This window comes from Salvelinus namaycush, chromosome 33 (genome assembly GCF_016432855.1).
Source record: "Salvelinus namaycush isolate Seneca chromosome 33, SaNama_1.0, whole genome shotgun sequence".
Classification (NCBI taxonomy): Eukaryota; Metazoa; Chordata; class Actinopteri; order Salmoniformes; family Salmonidae; genus Salvelinus; species Salvelinus namaycush.
This window is the reverse complement of record NC_052339.1, coordinates 21988637-22010766: the sequence shown is the minus strand read 5'-3', so window position 1 is coordinate 22010766 and position 22130 is coordinate 21988637. Positions and strand designations below refer to the sequence as shown.

The following is a 22130-nucleotide window of genomic DNA, read 5'->3' as shown; positions in this document are numbered from 1 at the left end:
CCATCGGCTACGCTTCCAAATCTCTCACAGACTGTGAAATCAACTACACTCAAATCGAAAAGGAGCTCTACGCCATTCTGTTCGGATGTAAACGTTTCCATCAGTATGTATATGGACGACAAGTCATTGTGGAATGCGACAACACACCCCTTGAGTCAATCATGAGTAAACCACTAGCCGCAGCCCCGCCAAGGCTACAGAGAATGATCCTTCAACTACAAAAATACGACTTCACAATCACTCACCGTCCAGGCAAAGACATCCCTGTCGCAGACACGCTCTCCAGGAAGTTTCTTACCTATAAGGACAGCAGCCTCAGTGAAGGCTTGGACATGCAAGTGCACACTGTGTACAGCAACTTACCAGTTAGTGACAAACTGAAGGAGATCCGAGCAGAAACAGAAAAGGACTAGCTGAGGAAAGTCATACAGGATGGATGGCCTGAGGAGAGGAGAAAATGCCTTCAGAGCGTCTCAGAATTCTGGAACCATCGTGATGAACTATCACAGATTAACGGAATAATTTTCAAAGGAGAGAAAATCATTATTCATACCAGTCTCAGAGAAGAGATTTTGACAAAGATCTATGCTGCACACATGGGCATGGAAAAGTGCAAACAGCGAGCACGGGACATTTTGTTTTGGCCCGGGATGTGCAAACAAATAGAGGACATTGTTGGTAAATGCGCCATCTGTCTTAAACGACGCCCCTCAAACACCAAAGAGCCACTGTTATCTCACTGTATCCCAGACCGACCCTGGCAGGTCGTGGCAACCAATCTGTTCACCTGGAACAACGAGGACTACATCGTAACAGTGGACTACTACAGCAGATACTTTGAACTCGACAAGCTTCACAGAACCAAATCTGCAGCTGTGATACACAAGTTGAAAGCAGCCTTTGCCAGGCATGGTATTGTAGAGACTTTAATATCTGACAATGGGCCCTGTTACAAATCAAATGAGTTTGAATCCTTCACAAAAGCATGGGAGTTTACACATGTCACCACAAGCCCACATTACCCTCAAAGTAATGGCCTTGCTGAAAAATCTGTGCAGATTGCTAAATCACTCATGGACAAAGCAAAAGCAGACGAGAGACCCCTACCTCAGTCTCCTTTAAATTGGCTGATAAACTGTTTAAATGTAAAAATGGTTGCAAGTAGGGCACCTATGCTTTAATAAAAATGCAGAACTAACAAACACTCGAGTGCCATTCAATAATTTAATCCGACACTCCAGTTGACAACTTCAAATCACCAGCGCAGCTGTTGATGAGCCGCAGACTTCGCTCTATCCTTCCCAGCACCAACCAGCAGCTGCAACCTGAGGTCGTCAGCTACAAGGAAATGCATGAAAAACGTGCACAGAGACAACAACAACAAAAGCGATACTATGACAGGTCAGCTAGACCACTGCCACCACTGAACGACGGAGAGTCGGTTAGAATCCAGGAGCATGGCCTCTGGAAGCCAGAACTCGTCATCCAGCCAGCTGACACTGAACGTTCATATCACGTCCGCACCGCAGAAGGAGCGGTGTACCGCCGCAATCGTCGTCACCTACTGAACACCAAAGAACAATACACTGACGAGAAGAACTGTTCCCCTGAAAGCGAACGTGATAGACTAAACACACACACAGCACAACATACACCATATTTACCTGCAACACCACAAGAACTGTTGACTGACACAGAAGCATGCTCAGCATCATATTGCACAAGGTCAGGAAGAGAGGTAAAGCCCAGAGCTGTCCTAGACCTGTGAAATGTCAAAGGGTGTAGGCGGATCGCTGCCCTAAAAGAGTTCCAGACTGTAAACTTGTTTATTGAAAGGTCACTTGAAATGCTTTGGTATTGTATTTGTTTGAAATGTTAAGATGTCATTTCTACTGTGAGAGCTGAGTTGCTGAGAATCCCTTGTTCGAAAAGTAACAGTATGTTGGATCATTGTTTCAGAGTCTATGTTGATTCAGTTGGTGTAGTATGCAATTTAAATGGTTACTTACCTTGAGTTCAAACTACAGAACATGTATTCAAAAGAAACGCTTAGAATATGTAAACATTTTTCTTTTGTTTTAAAAGAAGGGGGATGTAATATTCATATGTGTAAACATACTGAATTGTAATTGGATGCATTTTACCGCCGTATCATACTGTGCTATGATTGGGTAAGACCACCCAGATGGTTAGGTCATGGTCAGTTGATCATGGTTGGAGATACGTGAACATGCCAGTTGTAGCTAGCTAATAAAGAGCTACGTTAAGAAATATCCTGTAGTACTGCATTTTATTATTTTGTACAAAGCGTGCAGAACAAGACAGGCCTTGTTTATTTTCTTTTCCTTGACGAACTTGTCATGAACCCCAGCCCCAAAAAGCGTCTCAGCAATCTCCCTCCATGAATTGGCATTTATGTGCTGGTCTTTATATAATGCAGCTAGAATCGTACTGTTGAAGGTACTTTTGTACCTACTCGGTCAATCGATGTTCGAAGATGTCGGTCGCCATGTTGAATCCACACTGAGTTTTGGGCTGAATTGACATGAAGCAGAAACTCGTGTCACCCCTACAGTTGACCAATCACGTACGAAGGGGCGTAGACTTCTGCTTACGAACTTTGGCTGGCCCTTTAGAAAAAAATGTGTGTGCCCAAACAGCCGACAAAACGCTGACCGAACTCCAAAACAAACAAAAACGTCACAAAATGTTGTCATAATATGTCCACGAACTGTACCAATTGAATGTGGCTCATTTGGCCAACATCCCTTGTTTATTGATGATGCTGGCTGTGCCAGGTTGGATCTGAATGCATATTGATGTACATTACATTTCTCAAATGTCTGGCTAATTAAAATCTTCCCAGTCATGTTGTCCGGTACCAAATGTTCCTAAAGTAAACTCTGAAATGGCATATTGTTTTTATTAATATTTTAGAATATTCAAATGAAAATCAGTTGCCAATTGGATGGAACCTAGCTATATACACCCTAAAGCAGTGGTTTTCAACTGGTTTTGCCCGGGGACACAACTTTGACAATGATAATTGAGTCGCGACCCAATATTATGTACTGTTGATGATTACATTTTATAAAGTTGTATTGCAGCTGCCTTCTTGGGCAGGTTTCACTTTCACTCTGTCTCAATTATCGTATTAATGAAAGTCATTACACAGCCATATTAACTGAGAAAACGTTTATCAATTCAAGAGAATAAGCCATTAAATTAGGAGACCAGTTCAGGAGTGGGGTGTAATATATTATCAGACTCAGAACATGACATCAATACTAGTCCTATAATGTTAATGAACAGTAACACATACCAGTCCAATAATGTTAAGTAACACACACCAGTCCAATAATGTTAATGAACAGTAACAAATACCAGTCCAATAATGTTAATGAACAGTAACAAATACCAGTGTTTAAAATATAAAAAAACATAATTTGGAATTCTTAATCATCAATTATCATGTGAATAGTTTCACAACCTTGAAAAGTGTTTTTAAAGGTGTACGTTTTTAACCAGTTCAATAAAATGTAATATGAATGTCAGTATTAATTAACAATAATAATTAACCTGTTTATTTTGTGTGTGTGTGTGGCCTATCAGTGGGAATGCTGGGGGCGTTTCTTGAGCTTGATAGGTTTATTGAAGTTTGGTTGACAGGGCAACTCGAAGGTCATGCTGGCTGTCCAGTTTGTTTCTGCTTTTAGTTTTCAGCATGGATATAGCAGAGAAGCCACTTTCACATAGATAGGTAGTTCTGAACGGTAGCTTGATACTGATTGCATGACAGACGAGAGCAGGATACTCTCCGATTACGCTGCTCCAGAGCTTTGGCAGTGTCATTTCCGGGAAGCGTATGCTCAGTCTGCGATCAAACGACAGCTTCAACAGCAGAGCCTCTTCGTTGCTTGGGAACGTGACGCTTCCCATCTCCACTTGAAAGGGGTCCGGTATCCAGTCATCTTGTCTCCCGTTCTCCTCCGGGAAGTAGTCACAAAACCTTCCCTGCAGCTTGACAAGATGCTGTTTAAGTTTTTTATTCAGTGTGTCGCTGTGCGCTTTGTTGATCAGATTCTGAATATCGAAATCAGCATTGGGAAACATGTCAATCCTCCCGTTAGAAACATGACTTGCCCAAACGGTAAGCTTCATATTGAAGGCATCCACTTTGTCCCTCTGTTCAAATCGATTGTGCCACCTCCCTTGCATTGACACATTGAGAGTATTCAGATGATCAAAAATATCCACCAGGTAGGCAACTTCCGTGAACCATTCCTCACAATCGAAATGTTCCGGCAGAGATTACGTGTTTTCCGAAAGAAACGCAGCTATCTCCGCTCGAAGCTCATAAAAGTGACCCAACACTTTACCCCTGGAAAGCCAGCGGACCTCTGCACGATAAAGCACATGCTGGTGCTCGCTCTCCATATCCCTGCAGGAGGCCTGAAACACCTGCTTTTCATGAAACTCTTTTTGATATAGTTGACACACTTGATCACATCCTGGAGAGTGGCGTGGAGCTCAGGCACCATGTCCTTCGCTGCCAATGCCTCCCTGTGTAGGAAGCAGTTGTTCCAAGGCGCACTCGGTGCTCTCTCCAGGATCCGATTTACTACCCCGGAGTGCTTTCCCGTCATGTCAGCTGCCCCATCAGTGCTCACACCGACGTGTTTCAGTATGATATGTTGGATAAAGGAATAAAGACAGACACCCTTGTCAAGTTCAATAGCCTTGTTATGCATTGTACAAATCCCTACACGTGGAGTCTGGGGAACAGTCCGGCTAGTCGAATACCTATCAACTAGACTCCGTAACATCATCCTTTTCAATAGAAAGTGCAAACATAACGGCATAACGTTACGTTCTTAACAGTCAAGTCATAACAATTGAAAAGCATGACATTTTCTTTTTACTTTAGTTGTCATCTTCCTTTTTTTTCTTCTTTTAATTAACAGAGGACAAGTTAACAGTCTCTTGCTTACAGAGTAAGCCTGTCCGGTGGCTTGCACAGCCGACCCACCCGTGAGTACGTATTGGCTCTGACAGGGGTAGGATTAGGGCCACGAGCTGGAGAGCTTGGTGGGGTAAAAGCCTAACCTTCATGTTTCAGTATGATATGTTGGATAAAGGAATAAAGACAGACACCAATGTCAAGTTCAATAGCCTTGTTATGCATTGTACAAATCCCTACGCGTGGAGTCTGGGGATCAGTCCGGCTAGTCGAATACCTATCAACTAGACTCCGTAACACGACGCACCCATCCCAGGCCAGTCCCACTGAGCCCAGGTACATATTAATTGTATTAAAGACAGGGTCTGCAGAGTTGATGTCTGACATATACCATTAGAATGGCATGGTTAGCCACATCCGTGGATTCATCAAGCTGCAGTGGATAATGGCCATTTGCACTAATGCTCTCTGATGTCTGGCGCGTTATGTCCTCAGACATGTCCTGGATTCTCCTCCTCATGGTGTCATTGGATAGGGGGATGATTTTAAGTTTGTTGGCGGCTGACTCCCAAGATTTCAATGCACATATCAATCGCAGCAGGGAGTATGAGCTTCTCTGCGCTGGTGTGGGCTTTTTTGCACTTAGGGAATTGTTGCCCAGCGCATTGCTATCTTAGGTCAGTTAGGATCACCACTTTATTTTAAGAATGTGAAATGTCAGAATAACAGTAGAGAGAATTATTTATTTCAGCTTTTATTTCCTTGAAGGAAAAAGGAAACCGCACACTGCTCTTGATAGTATCACCGATATTTAATAAGCTTACTTATCGGCCACACAGCCTTCGTCAAATATCGGCAGTGTGCGGTTTCCTTTTTCCTTCATCTTGTTCAATTGTTGCCATGCACCTGCAAATAAGATTGCTCAGATTGCCTTTTGAATTTTGTATAGCTTTTATTTCCTTCATCACATTCCCAGTGGGTCAGAAGTTTACATATACTCAATTAGTATTTGGTAGCACTGCCTTGAAATAGTTTAACTTGGGTCAAACGTTTCGGGTAGCCTTCCACAAGCTTCCCACAATAAATTGGGTGAATTTTGGCCCATTCCTCCTGACAGAGCTGGTGTAACTGAGTCAGGTTTGTAGTCCTCCTTGCTCGCGCACGCTTTTTCAGTTCTGCCCACACATTTTCTAAAGGTTTGATGTCAGGGCTTTGTGATGGCCACTCCAATACCTTGACTTTGTTGTCCTTAAGCCATTTTGCCACAACTTTGGAAGTATGCTTGAGGTTTTTGTCCATTTGGAAGAACCATTTGCGACCAAGCTTTAACTTCACGACTGATATCTTGAGATGTTGCTTCAATATATCCACATAATTTTCCTACCTCATGATGTTTTGTGATGTTTTCCTACCTCACTATTTTGTGAAGTGCTTGCAAGCCTCCCCCTTTTTCCTCCAAGCATAACGATTTTCATTATGACCAAACAGTTATATTTGTGTTTCATCAGACCAGGGGACATTTCTCCAAAAAGTACGAGCTTTGTCCCCATGTGCAGTTGCAAACCGTAGTCTGGCTTTTTTTATGGCGGTTTTGGAGCTGTGGCTTCTTCTTTGCTGAGCGGCCTTTCAGGTTATGTCGATATAGGACTCGTTTTACTGTGGATATAGATACTTTTGTACCTATTTCCTCCAGCATCTTCACAAGGTCCTTTGCTGTTATGGGATTGATTTGCACTTTTCGCACCACAGTACGTTCATCTCTAGGAGACAGAATGCGTCTCCTTCCTGAGCGGTATGACGGCTGCGTGGTCCAATGGTGTTTATAATTGCGTACTATTGTTTGTACAGATGAACGTGGTACCTTCAGGCGTTTGGAAATTGCTCCCAAGGATGAACCAGACTTGTGAAGGTCTACAATTGTTTTTGAGGTCTTAGCTGATTTCTTTTGATTTTCCTATGATGTCACGCAAAGAGTCACTGAGTTTGAATGTAGGCCTTGAAATACATCCACAGGTACTTCCATTTTCTGGAATTTTCCAAGCTGTTTAAAGGCACAGTCAACTTAGTGTATGTAAACTTTTGATCCACTGGAATTGTGATACAGTGAATTGAATTATAAGTGAAATAATCTGTCTGTAAACAATTGTTGGAAAAATGACTTGTGTCATGCACAAAGTGGATGTCCTAACCGATTTGCCAAAACTATAGTTTGTTAACAAGAAATGTGTGGAGTGGTTGAAAAACAAGTTTTAATGTCTCCAACCTAAGTGTATGTAAACTTCCGACTTCAACTGTATGTCACCCCCTCTGGTTCCTTCCCTAGGCATCATTGTTTCTGTTCCCGTGTCTTGTCTTCCCGACTCTCATTGCACATCGTTACACTAATGAACTTGAAGCAGCAAGAATGATTTGCAGGTAGAGACAAATAAATTGGTAATCAATTATTGGAAAGGAAAATGTGCAGCGCTCACTCACCATGATTTGCGTACGTTTCGCCTTTTCCTCTTCAATGATTATACCTTTTGTTGATTGCACCTCAACTCACGTTGGTTGAGCGCCCTCCACTTCTTTCCATTATTGATATTTAAATCCAATCTAAGTTTATTGGTTGCGTACACAGAGTTGCAGGTGCAGTGAAATGCTTGTGTTTCTAGCTCCAACAGTGCAGTAATAATACCTAGCAATGACATAATCCAAAACGTTTTTAAAAAAGAAATAAAGAAATGTTATAAAGAGCAATATATACACTGAGTGTACAATACCTTATGAACACCTGCTCTTTCCATGAGATACTTACCAGATGAAAGCTATGATCCCTTATTGATGTCACTTTTTAAATCCACTTCAATCAGTCAATATGATGGGGATGAGACAGGTTAAATAATATTTTTTAATCCTTCAAACAATTGAGACTTGGATTGTGTATGTGTGCCATTCAGACGCTGAAATAGCAAGACAAAAGATGTAAGTGTCTTTGAACAGGATATGTTTGTAGGTGCCAAGCGCACCAATTTTTGTCAAGAACTGCAACACTGCTGGGTTTTTCACGCTCACCAGTTTCCTGTGTGTATCAAGAATGGTTCACCACCCAAAGGACATCCATCCGTTTGGCCCAACTATGGGAAACATTGGAGTCAACATGGGCCAGCATCCCTGTGGAACACTTTCGACACCTTGCCATGCCCCGACAAATTAAGGCTGTTCTGAGGGCAAAAGGGGGTGCAACTCAATATTAGGAAGGTGTTCTTAATGTTTTGTACACTTGGTGTATATACAAGGTGGCAAAAGAGTTCTCCAATGACTCCAATGCTTCCCCCAGTTGTCAAAAAGTAGATCTCTACTTCAGGGCTCCCGAGTGGCGCAGCGGTCTGAGGCATTGCAGCTCAGTGCTAGAGATGTCACTACAGACCCTGGTTCGATTCCAGGCTGTATCAAAACCGTCCGTGATTGGAAGTCCCATAGGGCGTCGCACAATTGGCCCAGCGTCGTCCGTGTTAGGGTTTGGCCGGGGTAGGTCGTCATTGTAAATAAGAATTTGTTCTTAACTGACTTGCCTAGTTCAATAAAGAATAAATAGAATAGCTCATTCCATCTCATCCCACATATGCTCAATTAGTTTGAGATCTGGTGACTGGGCAGGCCATTGCAAGAAGCTGAATTCACTGTCATGTTCATGGAACCATTTCTGGACAATCCTAGCCTTGTGGCATGGAGCATTATCCTGCTGAAAAAATCAATTTGCAGATGGATACACTGCTGCCATGAGAGGGATGCACCTGACTGGCAATGATGTTTAGATATCCTGTGGCATTCATATGTTCCTCCACTTTTATCAAGGGACCCAGTATTTGCCATGAAAACACACCCCACACCATCACCAGCCTGCAATGTTGACAAGCGGCATGATGGATGCAAGTACTCATATGGTTTTCCTCCTATCAGCGTGAAACAGCAGGAAACAGGATTCATCAGACCAGGCAATATGTTTCCAATTCTCCAGTGTCCAGTGTTTTCGTTCCTTAGCCCACTGCAACCGCAGTTTCTTGTTTTTTGCTGCAAAAAATGGAAGGTCGTCGGCTGCCATACCCCATTCGTGTCAAGGTACGATAAGTTGTGCATTCTTTTTATGTTTTTTTTGGCACCAATGGTGTACTGGAAGGTCAGTTGCTTTACACAACACGGGAAACCGTTGAGTGTGAAAAACCTACCAGCATTGCAATTCTTGACACACTCAAAACTACTGCCATACCCTGTTCAAAGGCACTAAAATCTTTTGTCTTGCCCATTCACCCTCTGAATGGCACACATACACAATCCATGTCACAAGGATTTAAAATCCTTCTTTAACCTTTCTCCTCCCCTTCATCTACACTGATTGAAGTGGATTTAACAGGTGACATCAATAAGGGATCATAGCTTTCACACTGTTAGTCTGTCATGGAAAGAGCAGGTGTTCCTAATGTTTTGTACACTCAGTGTATGTATATATATATATATATATATATATATATATATATATATATATATATATATATATATACACACACACCTTGGCCTTGAGTCTTCTTCGGTATAACGCTACAAGCTTGGCACACCTGTATTTGGGGAGGTTCTCCCATTCTTCTCTGCAGATCCTCTCAAGCTCTGTCAGGTTGGATGGGGAGGATCACTGCACAGATATTTTCAGGTCTCTCCAGAGATGTTCGATCAGGTTCAAGTACGGGCTCTGGCAGGGCCACTCAAGAACATTCAGAGGCTTGTCCCGAAGCCACTCCTGCATTGTCTTGGCTGTGTGCTTAGGGTCGTTGTCCTGTTGGAAGGTGAATCTTCACCCCAGTCTGAGGTCCTGAGCACACTGAAGCAGGTTTTCATTAAGGATTTGTTACGTTACAGCGTTGTTCTGTAGGTGCAATTGATCTGACACGCCCAACGAGGAGAGGTAGGTTACTGAACTTGAAACAGTGAATGCTGAGAGTGTGGAAATAATGCGACAAAGAGGTGCTTTTAGTACAATAGGTAGGCTTACGCATACAAAGCAAAATGACGACCGTTTCCAAATAATCTGTGGGACAACAAATAATTTCATTTTATAAAAAAATATAAACACAAACAAACAGAAATAACACGATATCTAAGGAAGTCTCTAGGTTTTGCTCGCCTGATTTAAAGTCTCTCATGATAAGCTGTAGACCACGCTATCTACCTAGAGTTTTCATCTGTATTTTTCGTAGTTGTCTACATACCACCTCAGACCGACGCTGGCACTAAAACCACACTCAATTAGCTGTATTCCACCATAAGCAAACAGGAAAATGCTCATCCAGAGGTGGCGCTCTTAGTGGCCGGGGACTTTAACGCAGGGAAACATAACTCAGTTTTACCTCATTTCTATCAGCATGTTAATGTGCAACCAGAGGGAAAAAAACTCTAGACCACCTTTACTCCACACACGGAGACGCGTACAGAGCTTTCCATCGCCCTCCATTTGGCAAATCTGACCATAATTCTATCCTCCTGATACCTGCTTACAAGCAAAAATATAAGCAGGAAGCACCAGTGACTCGGTCTATAAAATAGTGGTCAGTTGAAGCAGATGCTAAATTACAGGACTGTTTTTCTATCACAGACTGGAATATGTTCCGGGATTCTTCCGATGGCATTGAGGAGTACACCACATCAGTCCCAAGCTTATAAGAAATCCCGCTATGCCCTCCGACGAACCATCAAACAGGCAAAGCGTCAATACAGGACTAAGATCGATTCATACTACACTGGCTCCGACGCTCGCCGGATGTGGCAGGGCTTGCAAACTATTACAGAATACAAAGGGAAGCACAGCCAAGAGCTGCCCAGTGACACTAGCCTACCAGACGAGCTAAATAACTTCTATGCTCGTTCCGAGGCAAGTAACACTGAAACATGCATGAGAGCATCAGCTGTTCCAGATGACTGTGGGATCAAGCTCTCCGCAGCCGATGTGAGTAAGACCTTTAAACAGGTCAACATTCACAAGGCCGCAGGGCCAGACAGATTACCAGGACGTGTACTCCGAGCATGCGCTGACCAACTTGCAAGTGTCTTCACTGACATTTTCAACCTGTCCCTGTCTGAGTCTGTAATACCAACATGTTTCAAGCAGACCACCATAGTTCCTGTGCTCAAGAACACTAAGGTAACCTGCCTAAATGACTACCGACCCATAGCACTCACGTCTGTAGCCATTAAATGCTTTGAAAGGCTGGTCATGGCTCACGTCACACCATTATTCCAGAAACCCTAGACCCACTCCAATTTGCACACCGCCCCAAAAGATCCACAGATGATGCAATCTCTATTGCACTCAACACTGCCCTTTCACACCTGGACAAAAGGAACACCTATGTGAGAATGCTATTCATTGACTACAGCTCAGCATTCAACATCATAGTGCCCTCAAAGCTCATCACTAAGCTAAGGACCTTGGGACTAAACACCTCCCTCTGTAACTGGATCCTGGACTTCCTGATGTGCCGCCCCCAGGTGGTAAGGGTAGGTAACAACACATCTGCCACGTTGTTCCTTAACACGGGGGCCCCTCAAGGGTGCGTGCTCAGTCCCCTCCTGTACTCCCTGTTCACTCATGACTGCACGGCCAGGCACGACTCCAACACCATCATTAAGTTTGCCGATGACACAACAGAGGTAGGCCTGATCACCGACAACGATGACACAGCCTATAGGGAGTAGGTCAGAGACCTGACAGTGTGGTGCAAGGACAACAACCTCTCCCTCAACGTGATCAAGACAAAGGAGATGATTGTGGACTACAGGAAAAGGAGGACCGAGCACGCCCCCATTCTCATCGACGGAGCTGTCGTGGAGCAGGTTGAGAGCTTCAAGTTCCTTGGTGTCCACATCACCAACAAACTAACATGTTCCAAGCACACCAAGACAGCCGTGAAGAAGGCATGACAAAACCTATTCCCCCTCAGGACAATGAAAATATTTGGCATGGGTCCTCATATCCTCAAAATGTTTTACAGCTGCACCATCGAGAACATCATGATGGCTTGCATCACTGCCTGGTATGGCAAATGCTCGGCCTCCGACCGCAAGGCACTACAGAAGGTAGTGCGTAAGGCCCAGTACATCACCGGAGCCAAGCTTCCTGCCATCCAGGACCTCTATACCAGGCAGTGTCAGAGGAAGGCCCTAAAAATTGTCAAAGACTCCAGCCACCCTAGTCATAGACTGTTCTCTCTGCTACCGCACGGCAAGCGGTACCGGAGCACCAAGTCTAGGTCCAAGAGGCTTCTAAACAGCTTCTACCCCCAAGCCATAAGACTCCTGCACATCTAATCAAATGGCTACCAAGACTATTTGCAAGCCCCCCCCCCCCCCACTATCTATGCATAGTCACTTTAATAACTCTTCCTACATGGTACATATTACCCCCGCACGGTGCCCCCGCACATTGACTCTGTACCCGTACCCCCTGTATATTTATTTATTTTGCTCCTTTGCACCCCATTATTTATATTTCTACTTTGCACATTCTTCCACTGCAAATCTACCATTCCAGTGTTTTACTTGCTATATTGTATTTACTTCGCCACCATGGCCTTTTTTTGCCTTTACCTCCCTTATCTCACCTCATTTGCTCACATTGTATATAGACTTATTTTTCTACTGTATTATTGACTGTATGTTTGTTTTACTCCATGTGTTGCTGTGTTGTTGTATGTGTCGAACTGCTTTGCTTTATCTTGGCCAGGTCACAATTGTAAATGAGAAAGGTGAAATAAATAAATAGAGCCCTGCTATTGTTATGTACTTCTGCTCTTTAAATACTGTTATTCTTATCTCTTACTTTTTTGGGGTATTTTCTTAAAACTGCATTGTTGGTTAAGGGCTTGTAAGTAAGCATTTCTTTGTAAGGTCTATGCCTGTTGTATTCGGTGCATTTGACAAATACTGTTAGAGCCAAATAGCCTATTTGTATACAATAACCAGAGCATTATTAGTTGAATTCTTAGTGTAGACATTATTGGAGACGAATACCCTCCTTGCGGCCGGTGCGATGGCTACGGGAGGAGGAAAGGTTATTTGAGGGAGGAAGTCGGGCCTAAGTGGAGTCTTGGTTAGATGGGGGAGCGGTATAGTTTTTTGACCGCACTTGCTCGCACTTACTCACATTATATTGTGAATAGCCTTCATTTATTGCACATATAAGTTATTAGAATTAGAGGAATTATAAGGAACATTTTCGTTTTCCCATCTTTTATATTAGAAAGTCTGTAAGTTTAAATGCTTGAACGAAGAAGCATCCTTTTGTTTGTAACTTGCAATCCGAAGTGCCACACTGCCATCATCTTTACAGACGTACAGTAAAGCCTGCGGCGAGTGTGTGTCCGAAAGAGCCCCTCTCTCGCCAGGACAGTGGTCATATTTATTGGATGGAATAGAGAAAATATGCCACTACAAATACCATTTGATTTGAACACAACATAACCACCCGATACAGACCACAACACACCTGTCCATGAATGCACAAAAATATACAGTAGCCTCGCCTTTCAATACACATATAGTGTACATATCAAAAAAATTCAAACCCGATAAAACATATTTTCATCCTAAAGTTGTCTGTGACTCGCCCGCAACAAATGCAGACCTCTAGCTTAGTGTATATCCTATTATACATACAGTACTGTGTGACCATGCATTATTTCTTGCAAATGCACGTTGGTAAAAGCGTCTTTAGTTTCAAGCACACACTCATGTACATAACATTCTATATTTTTTCTCTCAGTTTAACTACAAAATGCTTAGGACATAAAGAGAAAAGTTACTGTGCTCCTGAATATTTAGGAGGGGTAGAGGCAGAAGTGCGTTATTGAAAAGCGCAATCCGCCTTAGACGTTTCTAAAGCTGAGTTCACACATACCGCCCAATTCTGATCTTTTTTCAACTAATTGGTCTGCTGACCAATCCCATCAGATCTTATCACAACATCCCTTTCTCAGCGCTGATCTGATTGGTCAAAAGATTGAAAGAAAGATCACAATTGGGCTGCCTGTCTAAATGCAGCCTTTGAGCACCGAATATATTCCCCAGATAAGTCCTGAATGGCTTTGAAACATCCCTCATGTTGGAGAGTAAAAACTCATCATGCTCTAACAGAGATGGCTAGCTTTAGTGTGGCACCACTGAGCCAAATGTTTCCTGCCTCTGGGCAAGCCAAGTTGAAATGAGAAAATGTAATTACCGTCCCAGCACCTGTTCACACGCAGGGAATTATTACATTTTGTCTTGAGGAGGGCAGGAAGGGAGCAACCTGATTGGCTAATTAAAAGTGAGCGTGTCACCAGTGCTTGTTGTTGTTGTTTGGGTTCTGGTTTTGTCACCCTTTGATTTTCTCTCACAGCTGGCCTCTGTGATAAGGCCACGCCTCCTCTCTTTCACGCCATCCAGGTTCACTGTGTAATTAACAGAATGAACTAACTATGTGACATTACCACCAGCTCTTTGTATCTGCCTTCTGCTGCTGTGTGCACTCTTACACTGTCTAGTTTAGTAGTCAATGCACCTTTTACTCTTGCTTCTGTAAACATTGTTGCTGTGCTGTCTATTCTGCAGTAGGATGAATGATTTGTAGTGTTATGCATGCTGTAATGCTGCGGTTTACCTTTACAGGTCTTCATGACACAGTGTTGTACTGCTCTCGCCACGACCCTGTGACCTCAGTCCCCCGAGGTCACATCATCAACAAGGTTAGAGGTCATGTTTTGGTTTTAACTTATCCATCACTATTTTAAATCAAATCAAATTGTATTTGTCACATGCACCGAATACAACCTTACCGTGAAATGCTTACTTACAAGCCCTTAACCAACAACGCAGTTTTAAGAAAAATAAGAGTTAAGAAAAATATTTATTAAATAAACTAAAGTAAAAAATAAAAGAGCAACAATAAGAGAACAATAAGGACGCTGTATACAGGGATACCGCCTTGCCGTCAGAGGCCGAGCAGTTGCCATACCAGGCGGTGATGCAACCAGTCAGCATGCTCTCGATGGTGCAGCCTTTTGAGGATCTGAAGACCCATGCCAAGTCTCCTGAGGGGGAAAAGGCGTTGTCATGCCATCTTGTCTTGGTGTGTTTGGACCATGATAGTTTGTTGGTGATGTGGACACCGAGGAACTTGAAGCTCTCAACCTGCTCTACTACAGCCCTGTCGATGAGAATGGGGGCGTCCTCGGCTCCCTTTTCCTGTAGTCCACGATCAGCTCCTTTGTCATGATCAGACTAAGCATTGGTGTCTGTCTAGAGGCTTTACATGTCTGGGAGTTTACACAAATGTGTGTGTGTGTGTAGTTGTTGCTGCTGCTGTGTATGTCAGAGTTGACAGAGTTAACACTGCCTATTGTTGTCTCAGACGGTGTCTGTGTGGGTTAGTGGCGGTCGTATCAAGCTGACGGTAGCTAAGTTCATGGCTCTCCAGAAGGCTGTGCAGCCAGACCTGTACCAGAGCATGGCAGACGGAGAGACCTGGCAAAGCAACACGTCTCGCAAGAGGGTTCGCAAGTCAGTGGACCGCACCCTGGCCCACCTGGGCGACTGTCTGATACTGCACAACAAAACACAGGTCTGTCTGGGACTGATGCTGCTGCAAATTGATGATACTCCCAATATTACAGGAATTAAAAAGTTAACTTCCATGTGTTGTGGCAGTCATGTATTAGCTTACTATACAGACACAGGCTACTTTTTGACACTGTCAACATCATCTCTGTGCTCTCCAGGAGCTGAATGGGGTGTAGGTGTTGGGGGTGGTGGAGGGAGGGGATGTTCTGGAGGAGAGGGTGCGGTTGGCCAGGGAGATGGCCAAGCTGCCAGTAGGAGGATTCAGTCTGGACGGGCTCCATACTGCAGCCATGGAGACACACCTCCGGACCCAGCTCATCACCGCCATCAAGGAGCTGCCTGAGGACAAACCCAGGTGTGTGTGTGTGTGTGTGGGGTGGGGGGGGCCCAGGGGTCCCACTTTAAACAAATTACATTACATTTCCATTTTCCTTTTTAGTCATTTAGCTGACGCTCTTATCTAGAGTGACTTGCAGTTAGTGCATTCCTCTTAAGACAGCTAGGTGAGACAATCCTTTATCACAGTTCTAGTAAGTGCACTTTCCTCAATAAAGTAGCTACTGTATCAGCTAAGTGAGCACTAGTAGGAAAAGACTAGTGTTAATCAAGATTCTGTGTGAAGATCTTATACATGCTTTATATATAATTCAGAAACTCTTGATAAGCTTGTCATCTAAAACACTCACACTTTTACAGATGCACAGTCGAGAGAATCCTGTCGGGCTGTATCACCGCCTGGTACGGCAATTGCACCACCAATTGCACCACCCTCAACCACCCTCAACCCTCAAAGGCTCTCCAGAGCGTAGTGCGGTCTGCACAACGCATCACCAGGGGCAAACTACCTGCCCTCCAGGACAGCTACAGCACCTGATGTCACAGGAAGGCCAAAAAGATCATGTAAAAGTTTGTGAGTGTTTTTGGTGACAAGCCACATTTCTTCAGCCTCCTGAGGTTGAAGGCGCTGTTGCGCCTTCTTCACCACGCTGTCTGTGTGGGTGGACCATTTCAGTTTGTCCGTGATGTGTACGCCGAGGAACTTAAAACTTTCCACCTTCTCCACTACTGTCCCATCGATGTGGATAGGGGGCTGCTCCCTCTGCTGTTTCCTGAAGTCCACGATCATGTCCTTTGTTTTGTTGACGTTGAGTGTGAGGTTATTTTCCTGACACCACACCCCGAGGGCCCTCACCTCCTCACTGTAGGCTGTCTCATCGTTGTTAGTAATCAAGTCTAACACTGTAGTATCGTCTGCAAACTTGATTATTTTTTTGCCCTTTGCCTTGCACACTCTTGGCATTCTCTCAACCAGCTTCACCTGGAATGCTTTCCCAAAAGTCATAAAGGAGTTCCTACATATGCTGAGCACTTGTTGGCTGCTTTTCCTTCACTCTGTGGTCCAACTCATCCCAAATCATCTCAATTGGGTTTTGGTCGGGTGATTGTGGAGGCCAGGTCATTTGATGCAGCACTTCATCACTCTCCTTCTTGGCCAAATAGTCCTTACACAGCCTGGAGGTGTGTTGGGTCATTGTCCTGTGGAAAAACAAATGATAGTTCCACTAAGCGCAAACCAGATGGGATGGCGTATCGCTGCAGAATGCTGTGGTAGCCATGCTGGTTAAGTGTGCCTTGAATTCAAATCAAATTTTATTTGTCACATACACATGGTTAGCAGATGTTAATGTGAGTGTAGCGAAATGCTTGTGCTTCTAGTTCCGAAAATGCAGAAATAACCAATGAGTAATCTAACCTAACAATTTCACAACAACTACCTTATACACATACATTTTTCCATTATTAAAGTGGCTGGAGTTGAGTCAGTATGTTGGCAGCAGCAGCCACTCAATGTTAGTGGTGGCTGTTTAACAGTCTGATGGCCTTGAGATTGAAGCTGTTTTTCAGTCTCTCGGTCCCTGCTTTGATGCACCTGTACTGACCTTGCCTTCTGGATGATAGAGGGGTGAACTGGTCGTTGCTCGGGTAGTTGTTGTCCTTGATGATCTTTATGGCCTTCCTGTGACATCGGGTGGTGTAGGTGTCCTGGAGGGCAGGTAGTTTGCCCCCGGTGATGCGTTGTGCAGACCTCACTACCCTCTGGAGAGCCTTACGGTTGTGGGCGGAGCAGTTGTCGTACCAGGCGGTGATACAGCCCGACAGGATGCTCTCGATTGTGCATCTGTAAAAGTTTGAGTGCTTTTGGTGACAAGCCGAATTTCTTCAGCCTCCTGAGGTTGAAGAGGCGCTGCTGCGCCTTCTTCACCACACTATCTGTGTGGGTGGACCAATTCAGTTTGTCCGTGATGTGTACGCCGAGGAACTTAAAACTTACTACCCTCTCCACTACTGTCCCGTCGATGTGGATAGGGGGGTGCTCCCTCTGCTGTTTCCTGAAGTCCACGATCATCTCCTTTGTTTTGTTGACGTTGAGTGTGAGGTTATTTTCCTGACACCACACTCCGAGGGGCCTCACCTCCTCCCTGTAGGCCGTCTCGTCGTTGTTGGTAATCAAGCCTACTACTGTAGTGTCGTCTGCAAACTTGATGATTGAGTTGGAGGCATTCTAAATAAATCACAGACAATGTCACCAGCAAAGCACCCCCACACCATCACACCTCCTTCTCCATGCTTCATGGTGGGAACCAAACATGCGGAGATCATCCGTTCACCTACTCTGCATCTCACAAAGACACGGTGGTTGGAACCAAAAATCTCAAAATTGGACTCATCAGACCAAAGGACATTTTTCCACCAGTCTAATGTCCATTGCTCTTGGCCCAAGCAAGTCTCTTCTTATTATTGGTGTCCTTTAGTAGGGGGTTCTTTGCAGCAATTCTACCATGGAGGCCTTGATTTCACTCAGTCTCCTCTGAACAGTTGTTGAGATGTGTCTGTTACTTGAACTCTGTGAAGCATTTATTTGGGCTGCAATTTCTGAGGCTGGTAACTAATGAACTTATCCTCTGCAGCAGAGGAAACTCTGGGTCTTCCTTTCCTGTGTGGCGGACCTCATGAGAGCCAGTTTCATCTTGAAATTTTACGAATTGACTGACCTTCGTGTCTTAAAGTAAAGTAATTTCTCTTTGTTTATTTGAGCTGTTCTTGCCATAATATGGACTTGGTCTTTTACCAAATAGGGCTATCTTCTGTATACCAACCCTACCTTGCCACAACACTTTTTTGGTTACGACAGGATTCCATGTGTTATTTCACAGAATGTAGAAAATGGTAAAAATAAAGAAAAACCCTTGAATGAGTAGGTCTGTACAAACTTTTGACTGGTACTGTATATACATACACACAGTTGAAGTCGATTGATTACATACTGTCACGCCCTGGCCTTAGTATTCTTTGTTTCCTTTATTATTTTAGTTAGGTCAGGGTGTGACATGGGGAAGGTATGTGTTTTTGTATTGTCTAGGGTGGTTGTATGGTTTAGGGGGTTAAGTAGAGTAGATGGGTTTGTGTTTAGTGTAGGTGTCTAGCTGTGTCTATGGTTGCCTGAATGGTTCTCAATCAGAGACAGATGTCATTAATTGTCTCTGATTGGGAGCCATATTTAAGACAGCCATAGGCACTAGGTTAATGTGGGTAATTGTCTATGTTGTACGTTTGTAGCTTGTGTGTGCACTTACGTCTATAGCTTCACGATCGTTTGTTGTTTTGTTTCAGTTTGTTAAAGTGTTCGTTGTGTGTTTTTTTCCTTTCTCTCTAAAAATAAAAGAGAATGTATTTTGCACACGCTGCGCCTTGGTCCACTCTCTCTCAGCAAGACGATCGTGACACATACACCTTAGCCAAATACATTTAAACTCAGTTTTTCACAATTCCTGACATTTAATCCTAGTAAAAATTCCCTGTCTTAGGTCAGTTAGGATCACCACTTTATTTGTGAAATGTCAGAATAATAGTATAATAGTTTCTTTCATCACATTCCCAGTAGGCCAGAAGTTTACATACACTCAATTAGTATTTGGTAGCATTGCCTTGAAATTGTTTAACTTGGGTCAAACGTTTCGGGTAGCCTTCCACAAGCTTCCCACAATAAGTTGGTTGAATTTTGGCCTATTCCTCCTGACAGAGCTGGTGTAACTGAGTCAGGTTTGTAGGCCTCCTTGCTCGCACATGCTTTTTCAGTTCTGCCCACAAATTTTCTATGGGATTGATGTCAGGGCTTTGTGATGGCCTCTCCAATACCTTGACTTTGTTGTCCTTGAGCCATTTTGCCACAACTTTGGAAGTATGCTTGGGGTCATTGTCCATTTGAAAGACCCATTTGCGACCAAGCTTTAACTTCCTGACTGATGTCTTGAGATGTTGCTTCAATATATCCACATAGTTTTCCTACCTCATGATGCCATCTATTTTGTGAAGCGCACCCACAACATGATGCTGCCACCCCCGTGCTTCACGGTTGGGATGGTGTTCTTCGGCTTGCAAGCCTCCCCCTTTTTCCTCTAAACATAACGATGGTCATTATGGCCAAACAGTTCTATTTTTGTTTCATCAGACCAGAGGACATTTCTCCAAGCAGTACAATCTTTGTCCCCATGTGCAGTTGCAAACCGTAGTCTGGCTTTTTTATGGTGGGTTTGGAGCAGTGGCTTCTTCCTTGCTGAGCGGCCTTTCAGGTTATGTTGATATAGAACTCGTTTTACTGTGAATATAGATACTTTTGTACCTGTTTCCTCAAAACATCTTCACAAGGTCCTTTGCTGTTGTTCTGGGATTGATTTGCACTTTTCGCACCAAAGTACGTTAATCTCTAGGAGACAGAATGCGTCTCCTTCCTGAGCGGTATGACAACTGCGTGGTCCCATGGTGTTTATACTTGCGTACTATTGTTTGTACAGATGAACGTGGTACCTTCAGGCATTTGGAAATTGCTCCCAAGGATGAACCAGACTTGTGGATGTCTACAATTTTTTTTCTGAGGTATTCAATGATTTCTTTTGATTTTCCCATGATGTCAAGCAAAAAGACACTGAGTTTGAAGGTAGGCCTTGAAATACATCCACAGGTACACCTCCAATTGACTCAAGCGATGTCAATTAGTCTATCAGAAGCTTCTAAAGCCATGACATCATTTTCTGGAGTTTTCCAAGCTGTTTAAAGGCACTGTCAACTTAGTGTATGTAAACTTCTGACCCACTGGAATTGTGATACAGTGAAATATAAGTGAAATAATCTGTCTGTAAACAATTGTTGGAAAAATGACTTGTGTCATGCACAAAGTATATGTCCAACCGACTTCCCAAAACTATAGTTTGTTAACAATAAATTTGTGGAGTGGTTGAAAAACGAGTTTTAATGACTCCAACCTAAGAGTATGTAAACTTCCGACTTCAACTGTACATACACTGAGTGTAGAAAACATTAGGAACACCTGCTTTTTCCATGACATAGACTGGCCAGGTGAATCCAGGTGAAAGTTATGATGGCTTATTGATGTCACCTGTTAAATCCAATCAGTGTAGATGAAGGGGAGCAGACCGGTTAAGGAAGGATTTTTAAGCCTTGAGACAATTGAGACACAGATTGTGTATGTGTGCCATTCAGAGGGTGAATGGGCAAGACAAAAGATTTAAGTGCCTTTGAACGGGGTATGGTAGTAGGTGCCAGGCGCACCGGTTTGAGTGTCAAGAACTGCAACGCTGCTGGGTTTTTCAAGCTCAACAATTTCCCCTGTGTATCAAGAATGGTCCACCACCCAAAGGACTTCCAGCCAACTTGACACAGTTGTGGGATGCATTGGAGTCAACATGGGCCAGAATCCCTGTGGAACGCTTTTTACGCCTTGTAGAGTCCATACCCCGAATAATTGAGGCTGTTCTGAGGGCAAAAGGGGTGCAACTCAATATTAGGAAGGTGTTCCTATTGATCTGGCTGCAGACCCCTGCAGTACTTCCGTGGACTCCACTTTGAGGACCTCTGTTATAAAGAATGTATAAAGCGTGATATAACAGTTCCCACTGTAGAGTACATTGGCAAAAATGACATTATTACCTGTCTATCACGACTATACCGTCAAATCACAACAGCCATCTGCGGTTCTTCCCCGTGCTCTTTCACAGCATCGTGTGTGTGTGTGTGTGCTGCAGCTCTTCTTCCTGTTCACCAGGCAACTGCTCTCTATTTCTCTCTTTCTCTCCCTCTCTCTTCTCTCTCCTGCTCTCATCCCGGCTGCTTCACGGCAGTTATAGTTAGTGGCTAAATTTATCAAAAACTCTCCGATTAAAAACTCTGAGGCTGACTTAAAAATATCTGAATATGTTGCTAATCGTTTTCAGGGGAAGAAAAGTAGCTGGCAGGGATCTGAAGATCAAAGCTGCTGAGTTGGCTACCCTGCCCATTAACTCTTCATAGACTTTAGCTAGCAGAGGTTTGAGTGCCCCCCCTACACCAGCTCCAGTTGCCAGCTTTAACCCTTTTTACACTTTCCCTGTCTGCACCCACACTCCCCTAAATATAATATGAATGCTCTTTCATTCCACCCCACTCTTACTCCTTCCCTCTCTCAGACCCAATTCTTTCTTTCTCTCTC

The 22130-nt window shown here is 43.7% G+C and overlaps 1 protein-coding gene across 1 annotated transcript in view; it reads left to right on the top strand.

The window, feature by feature from the left end:
• Window positions 1–22130, top strand: part of qtrt2 (queuine tRNA-ribosyltransferase accessory subunit 2) — a 50041-nt gene that overhangs the window by 15121 nt on the left and 12790 nt on the right. Inside the window, 4 exon segments of the mRNA XM_038972688.1 lie at window positions 10587–10613; window positions 14628–14712; window positions 15378–15587; window positions 15745–15941. Of these exon segments, the coding sequence (XP_038828616.1) occupies window positions 10587–10613; window positions 14628–14712; window positions 15378–15587; window positions 15745–15941 (519 nt within the window).